The following is an 8,879-nucleotide window of genomic DNA, read 5'->3' as shown; positions in this document are numbered from 1 at the left end:
AACAAATAAGTGAGCAAGGATTTACTGGTTTTTACAGTGATATTTCTCGCTTCAGCAACCTTTAATATTAGTGATTTGTAACAAGGCCTTCTTACAATTGCGTGTAATCAGGCGAAATGAAAATATAGAACTTCACAGTGTATTTAGAAAAAAGATTCCCCCCCCCCCCCCCCGACCCTTCCCCTTCGACATACCGTACGTCTTCATAATGTTTCCATCAGGCTTACACGGTGGATGGAATCGAACGCTTTTTCAAAGTATACAGCGTGGTATCCGATTTGTTTACCTGTTTCGTGATTTTCCGCAATTAGAAGATTGTTCTGTTTTTCCTCTGCCCTTAATGTAACCTGCTTATTCCTTCATCAACCTTCGGTCTACTCCGTTAACTCGATCCTTATGTTTTTCGTTCAGCAACTCCATGTACGAGCAACCCATGCGAAAATGGAGGAACCTGCACAGTAAAAGGAGAGGACAGCTATGTTTGTGAGTGTACCGAACGATTTTATGGAGACAATTGCAAGAAAGGTATTACAGCTATTAATGACAATCCTTTAAAATTGGCAACGCATAGTTTACTTCCCTTTAGTAGTAAAATGATAATAAGGGTTATATATAAGGAAGCCAAAGCGTCGTTCAGGAATAAGTTATTTGGCCATCATGTTGCTGTACGGCTAAAATAAACACTCTGTCACAATTTCTTTCAGTTTGAAAAGTGTCATTAAAGAGGAAAGAAAAAATGTTTAGGAAATCACACGACCTGGAGTACAATTCATGATTAATAGGTACGAGTGATGTTTTGAAAGTTATAAAGTTACACTAGCCTTGAGGCGAGTGCAATTTGAGTACTTTCAAAAAATCACGAATGCCTAGTAATCACGAATTTTACGAGAAGGTCATCGAATTTGTATTTATAGTATATTCAACAAAATTAGGACAGTCTTATTTCCGTACTATGAATGATTAGCCTTCGGAACTCTACGTTTAAGACTTTGGAACAACTTCGGGTATCTTTGGAAGCCATTGGGTTGACTTCGAATTTCACGGGTCTTCGGGTCAATTTCTGAGATCTTCAGAAGTCTTCTCGTTAAATTTGGAAATCTTCGTAAAAATTCGTGTCATGAGTACTGCTCTCATCTAATCAGAATCAACCGATTTTGTTAAATGAACTATAAATACCGAAGACTTTAAAAGGTCACTATTTTATTCTGCATTTCTTTACTTTCGTTCCAGAAATTATGATGTCTCAAGGAACGCCAAAATAATGAAATGTAATTTGCAGTGGCACTTAATAGCTCTGCTGGCCACATAAGAAGTGTTGTGAAAGTAAATACATCACCCCGTACCTCCGTAGATCGATTGCCAATATGGCAATTCTCAACATGTACTTCGCTTGAGGTGCTGTAGTAATGTCCAAAATAAGCTTTGTATCTTCATCTATTGTACAAAACATTTAAAATGTTTAGATGCTCTTGGCATGGAAGACGGTGCAATCTCTGATGGGCAAATAACTGCGTCTTCCCAATGGAATGCTGATGAGGCCGCCCATCAGGGAAGGCTTCACTATCAAGCAACTGCAGTTAAAGCTGGAGGTTGGGTGGTTGCCACAAATAATGCATATCAATGGCTTCAGATTGATCTGGGTAGTCGGTACACTAAAGTGACACGTGTAGCAACACAAGGACGAAATGGCGTTTCTAACTGGGTGACCAAGTACAAGCTTCAGTACAGTAACGATGGAATGAACTTCCAATACTATAGAGAACCAGGAGATGCCGCAGACAAGGTGAATTACAGTCAATTTTTGGAAACATCTACTTACTTACACCTACTTACTAAAGCTTACTGTAACTGCCACAGAATATTACCAATCCTGTTTTATTTCACTTCTAAACGTTAAGTTAGAAAAATCGCAGCTCTAAAATGCCTTAGCCATAGGTGTCGCGACTGAACATTGACATTTCATATTTTCATCGTTTTTGTACACATTGCATGCCTATCAGTTGTCACGTGATAGCAGTTTTGGAAGCGACCTCGTGGTTGTCGCCATGTTGAATAACTTGTGAAATAAATGGATGGTTTGTGGCAATTTACAGTCCTCAATTTGGTTGTGTTGGAAGTTTGAAGCGACAATAGGACATCGTAGGATGTCCAGGGACAATTGGCTATATTTAGATAAAACAATCATGAGATTTTGTCCCTATAACGCGTGGTTCACTGTTTTGCATTGATGTTCACATGCTGACACGGATCGTATTTTCTCAGTTACGCTATAAGACAATGACCCGTTCATTTTATCCAAAGTGTTCTCGTTATAAAGAGATCAAACTGTAGATGAATTTTGTTTAAGGAGACTATAAAATTGAGTTCCAGGAATCCCATTTCGATCTTCTTTTAGTTAAAAAATCTCTAACAAATTGCTGTCTTGCTGATTTAGGAATTTGCTGGAAACACGGACCAGGACACAGTTGTGTATCATGACCTAAGTCAACCAATCACGTCACGTTACGTTCGTTTTCTACCAGTTGCTTGGTATCAGTGGACATCGATGAGAGTGGAGCTTTATGGTTGTAGAGGTAAACCTTATAATTATTTAGACTCTTTTGCAACATGTATGTAGAGAAAATGACGAAAACTTTCATGCAACATAATGGACAAAGTTCGTTTTATAAGTGGAACCATGCCTCTAGCGACATGGCAATGTATTATACTGTAGTGAGAATGACTGATCAGCATTTCCATTGTCTCTATAGTTTGTCTTGACGGCTTCTCGATGTTCTTGTTGGAAGTTTGCTTTTCGTTAACTACTTAACAACACCTACAGACAGTCATATACATTAAATTGTAAATAGAGAAATTGTATATAAGATCAAGGGTAACGATTGCGACTGTGTTTATGTTGGTCAGACATCACGCGCGCTTAAAACACGTATGAAAGAACACGCAAAGGCCATCGCAACATTGGATAAAAACTCTTTGTTGGCAAAACACCATATGCTTAACGACCATCAAATAGATTTGGAGAGCGTCGAAATTGTTGACAGGTCAACGGTGTGGAAACAACGACTAATTCTTGAAGCTTGGCATTCTGTGCGAGATAGGAACGCTATAAACGAACACATAGCGCTACCAAACGTTTACAATAGCATTAAGAATCCATACACTCATTAAGAATGCTCTAGAGACTTTTGTTGCACTCGGAAAGTTCATTTAGTTTTTATCACACATTCGTTACATAATTTTTAACAGGACGCCGCTGAACATTTGCATTTTTATCTTGCTGAAGAAGGCAACAGTAGTGGCCGAAACGTTCAAAAACAATATTTTTAGCCAGTGTCAACTTATTAATTCGAATTTTTAAGTAAAGTTTCTTTGATTTGTCAAACATAAAAGTGAATGTTTCCAAATTTATATTTAAAGCATCATGACCTTTTCCAGACATCAACAATCTGTCACGCAAATTGAACATTTCCCAAGTATTTCCTTCTATGAATGAAACTTTTGTTTGAGAGAGTGCCGTGCGAAATTTTCGCAGTGCAAAAAACAATACTTTCACTGCTGATTCCATCTGTTAAAAAAAGAAAACATTTACCGCGGTTTTCTGTTTTTCAGTGGAAACTGTGGCTTCACTGTGAACTAACGAACGGTTATATAGGTTTGGCTTCGTCCGGTTGGAAGAGTTTAATGGCCGAAAATTTCCAAGTCCACTTTGTACTGGTTTGTCAACTCTTGTTATTCAACTGCAGAGAAATACTTATTGATTGTATTGCCCATCTTTTCGATTTCCATTGTGATTTCTTGTCCGTAACATTGTTTTGCTTTTGGATTTTCGGACGGTCTGTAGTCACAACTGGTAGTCAGCATGAGTTTATAAGCAGTCAAATGGTTGGAGGAGGGAAAAAAGCGAAAATTTTGCAGATTGTGATTATAACGAAAATTACTGAAAACACTACATTGCGAAATAAATCACGATTGTAATTATTATCAACAGTAATGCAATGCGATAAATAAAATTAACTTGTCGTCGTGTCCAAGGGAGGACAATGTTGTGTTGTATCTTAGTTGCTACATGTATTTCAAACACTACACTCTCCGATTGGAGCACTCGTTCTCTCACGGCCTTCAGTTTACCAGGGCGTTTTTCGATAATCCAGAAATTGCTTAACGGGTTCACAGAAACGATGGTTCTTACTTTGCACAACTTGTAATTTCAAACAGTAATGACAGCGGCCATTTGAGGAGATACTTATGTGTATAACTTGATTGTAACAGCCGCGGATTTCTACCACAAAATTAGTACTTATTACTCGGTTTTCGTTTTCTGGAACACTGCAAGGCGTTCTCTGAATCTTAATGTAATGTTTGAAGAAAGCCATAACTTTGTTGTTTTAAAACGTGAAATCCTTCAGGCACTAATATTGTATATATGTTCCACGGAACCAGATGTATTATTTGTAGATTTGTAGGTTTTGGAAGCGCTAGTTGATCTTTCCGTTTCTTATCGGCATATGGTTTCATCACTCTGACCTCCTTTATCTTCCGTTATGGAGCCAAAACATTTCATTGGTGTTTTTCCTGTTAAATTTTATTCTGAAATAGGGGCAAAAAAGTAAAGTATTGAACATATCACAAAACTCCGCGAGCCTGCTTGAACGCTGTTGCATGTGTAAGATACTAAAATTGCGGCCAGGTTTCATGATATTTTATGCACAAAAGTTTTGGCGCTGGCTTCCTAAACGTTATATACAACGTTTCGTAAAAATGCTAAAAAGCGTTTCGACCTAAAAGCTTAGGCCTTCATCGGTTTTGTGGAACGAGAAAGCGTAACAATGACTAACAAAGTCGCAAATTATGCAGATATGCTAGCCTGTGGGAAGTTAGCAAATTAACGAAGGAAGGTGTAGATGTCCGGAATGTCCACGTGGTCATTCCCTGAGCTGGGATCTCTTTAGAAAATACCATGATTCCAAGAACAATCGTTTATCATAATTTCGTTCTCTTTCAATGATCTTAATTTTTTCAAAGTCCATGCTGTGGTCGTGTTGAAGTGCGAGATCATCGAATTAGCATCGATAGTACGGACGGCTCTTCTGTGTTCCTACCCTATGGGTTTCTTTCAGTGTTAGTATTACGTCACTTTTACGATTTGCTGAGTGTTACGCGTCACACTCTGTACTGTTTGCCCGTCTCCAAGCCCGATTGTGATGCCAGCAGATTCTGGGGAGAGTGATATATTGAGAGCTTATCCCGGGTCGCACCCTCAGTTGCGTTGGTGCGAGTGATCCCGTCGTTGTTTCTGTATCATCAGCAGACTTATGATTTCAACACCTGACACCGCATTACGGTACTTTAATTGTCCGTGTTCAGAGTTGAGATCAAATAATTAAAAAACTTTCACGTTTATGAGTCGACATCATCATCATCATTAACATCATCATTAATAGCATCATCATCAGGTATTCAGATATGTAGCTTTCAGGTTTCGCTTAAGGTAACAGTAGGTAAATTTTACATTTAGTTTTCTCATTCCACCTTTTTAATGACTGGTTTCTTTATTTTTTAGATACTAATTTAATATGTCGTAATTCCTACAAGATAGAGTTTTCAACCTATATTTTTTTCTTTTTTAAAGAATAGCTGCTCTGAAGCAGAATTGCATAGGAAAGTTATTGATTTCCTTAAATATCATCTTTATGTTTCAATCAATCTCGTTTATCTCTTAGAATGTCAAGAAGCACTTGGCATGGAGAACAATGCAATCTCTGACGGACATATAAGTGCCTCTTCGCATAATAGAGTGGGAACTGCCCCCTTCAAAGGCAGACTACACTTTACAGGATTTTCAGGAGCTTGGAGGGCGGACAAAAACAATGTCAATCAATGGCTTCAGGTGGATCTGGGTAGTGTGTACAGTAAAGTGACTGGTGTGGCCACGCAAGGACGACATAGACCTGATATGCCAATGTGGGTAACCAAGTACAAGCTACAGTACAGTGACGACGGACTGAATTTTCAGTACTACAGAGCACATGGACAAAGCGTAGACAAGGTAAAATATACTTATCGTTACCAACTGAAACACTGATAAACTCCAGTTCTTCATTTCTTAAAATCGACGTCTGTTCGTACTACGAAGTGAGCCAGAATTTGTATCTCAAATTATCAGTCCAACCGCGGCTTCTCTAGCTTATGTAGTTTAAAGATATCATGTGACTCGTACAACCACGCTCGCGCAATCCAGTGAAAATCATGATGAAAGCTGACGTTTATAGGGCCGCACAGATTGGCGCGAGATGGTCCGGTAAAGCCGTATGGCCCCGGGACTGCCGTGAGATGAAATTTGAAAACATTTGGTTCTACAGTTTTTATACTAAAATCAAAATGAGAGACAGCAAAGACTAAACCTGACACAGTGTAGGTCCCACTAGTCAGTCTGACATATGAAACTTTTGAGTACTTTCTGGGCGACAACCGAAATGCAGAGCTCAGCATTTGTCGAGGAACTAACGAATTCAGTCAAGTGAAAGCAGCATGAATCCTCAATGGCAAAGCAAACGACTTGAAGTCGAAGGGAAAGGAAGCGAAACAAACTGTACGATTAAGTTAGGTTCGGCTGGACGGGAAAACATTAGGCTCTCGGTCAGGATGCATGGAATTCGCTGCCCTCGGTCCTTACGTCTTGACCTCGAGCCAAATATTTCCCCTCCGACCCTCCCAGTCAGTCAATAAGTACATACTCTCACAAGTTTTCATGTTAATTATTAGGAATTTGTTGGAAACACAGACCTGGACACTGTTGTTTATCATGACCTTGATCCACCAATCGCAGCTCGTTACTTCCGTTTTCGACCAGTTACTTGGCATATATCAGTATCAATGAGAGTTGAGCTCTATGGCTGTGTAGGTGCTGTACCAGGTTTTTGTTCTATTTTGACATTTTTCTGCCAGCTATTGCATACCAAGCGTATGATTTTATATTTATACTGGAATCACCATCAAGGATTGCGATGCACAAAAGTACTGCTTCTGGTTACCTGAGACGTTACCTAATTTCGTAATGCACGAAATTAAAATTATCATAAAAGGCAAAGCACAAACAAATTATAACATTAACGGCAACAGCAACAAACTAATTTTTAACTAATTTTTACATAACAACAAATACAAAACAAATTCAGAATAATGACCGTAAAGGTCATATATGAATCTATAACTGTGGCTCAGGAGTAAGTAAACAATCGCACTATGACAAGCTTTTTTAACAAAGCGTAGAAAATAGAACTTTTCAGTTTCTTTTTGTGTAGATTTTTGAAGCTGAACGCAAATATTGAGCGATCACAAGTATAAATAGGTCTTATAAATTGCTCTTCAGTAAATACTTGAATTCACACTCAACAGGCTTACCATTAATTAATTTTTAAAAACATTGTGGTGAATTTACTCTACTAGGTTTTTGCATTGCCACGTCTTCATGATGTTCTTTTTTTTATCCTGTAGCCGTCAATATTCCACATCCTAAGGCCCTCTATCCTCTGAACAGCTGGTTTGCAACACGGGAAATCAACAATGAACAACCCCAGGGTACCGCCGTTGGAGTGTCTCTAGCCGCTGGCCCGAATGATGTGGACGGTGGCTCTTACCAATTCTACGGACATGTCAACAGTTACATCGAGTTCCCAAACAATGGAGGATTAGATATACAACACTCCATCACAATGTTATGTTGGCTGTTTCCTGAAAATACAGCCGGATCTATTTTCCAATATCGACCTAGTGTTGATTGGGGTGTTCATATGTGGATTGTGGGGTCCGGAAAACTGTGGGCTCAGTACACGAATAGAGATTACTCACCTACATCTGCCTTGTTGACCAGTCAATCCCTGGCACTTAACCAATGGCATTATGTTGGTACTTCCTATGATCACACAACTGGTATTGCAAGTATTTGGCTGAATGGAGAAAGAGTCCTGCAGCAGGATATCGGAACCGGCATGACTCTTGCTACTCAAGATGACGTGAGAATGGGTGTGAAGTCAGACGATAGCCGGTACTTGTTGGGACGAATTGCCGCCATGCAAGTTTTCGATGCCGCATTGACCGCAAAACAAATAAATACAGTGAAGAAGGCTGGTCTAGGTAGGGATCTGTGTCATCTTTTAGTTATTTCTTTATTTACTGCTAATCGTTTAATGTAGAGTAAAATAACCCACAACAACAACGTTTATATTTTTGTAGCAAAGTAGGCTTCCGTTTACAATACAATACCAATACAATACAATACAATACTTTATTTAAAGTGAGAAACATGCTTAGCTTAAAATAGCTAGTTTACAGATGTTCCACTAAAATAAAAATATATAATCTAAAATCTAAAATGTTTAAATGCACTACCTAAGAATATTATTGTGTCTACTATGTTAAAAATGCTATAAAAAAATTACATCTACTCGGCTAAAAAGTTTAAAAGTTTACAGTGCGTATCCTTCGGACAAATTCATTTTTACCAACAATGGCCCTGATTTCATTTGGTAGCTCGTTCCATATTTTTGTAGCAAAGTAGCGCCATGACTTTAGTCCTTACTTGGTGGTATTTACTTTTGGCAAGGCCAACATATTTTCACCCCTAAGATTGTAACTACAACCTCTTAATGAGACTAGGTTCTTAATGCTAGGTGGGGCTTTGTTACTTAGGCAGTTATTTATAGTACACAACATGTCCTGAATTTGTCTATTTTGCAGTGTCTGGGAACTCATTCGTTTCAACAGTTGTTCGTATGACGATTTCTTATCTTTAAAAACATAACGTAATGCCCGTTCATTGACTTTTTCCAGTTTTCTGGTGTTTCTTTTCCCGCAATGGTGCCAGACTTGAGAGCAGTAAT

General features: G+C 38.6%; 1 protein-coding gene across 1 annotated transcript; it reads left to right on the top strand.

Moving 5' to 3' along the window:
- The first annotated feature begins 519 nt into the window (after positions 1 to 519).
- Positions 520 to 8,192, top strand: LOC144637073 (lactadherin-like). Its single transcript, XM_078496236.1, has 6 exons — positions 520 to 525; positions 1,464 to 1,783; positions 2,435 to 2,573; positions 5,721 to 6,046; positions 6,763 to 6,901; positions 7,495 to 8,192. Exons 2-6 carry the CDS (start codon positions 1,475 to 1,477, stop codon positions 8,190 to 8,192), a joined length of 1,611 nt encoding a protein of 536 aa, XP_078352362.1. The 5' UTR covers positions 520 to 525; positions 1,464 to 1,474.
- The last annotated feature ends 687 nt before the right edge of the window (positions 8,193 to 8,879 follow it).

Source organism: Oculina patagonica, chromosome 13 (genome assembly GCF_052425735.1).
Source record: "Oculina patagonica isolate OP01 chromosome 13, crgOcupat, whole genome shotgun sequence".
NCBI lineage: Eukaryota > Metazoa > Cnidaria > Anthozoa > Scleractinia > Oculinidae > Oculina > Oculina patagonica.
This window is presented reverse-complemented; position numbering and strand designations above follow the sequence as displayed.

Excerpts from the sequence above, each read along its gene's own strand:
- LOC144637073 (XM_078496236.1), top strand. The coding sequence starts at position 1,475 with ATGGAAGACGGTGCAATCTCTGATGGGCAAATAACTGCGTCTTCCCAA. Across the intron at positions 2,574-5,720 it reads GGAGCTTTATGGTTGTAGAG|AATGTCAAGAAGCACTTGGC; the intron begins GTAAACCTTATA and ends TTTATCTCTTAG. Across the intron at positions 6,047-6,762 it reads ATGGACAAAGCGTAGACAAG|GAATTTGTTGGAAACACAGA; the intron begins GTAAAATATACT and ends GTTAATTATTAG.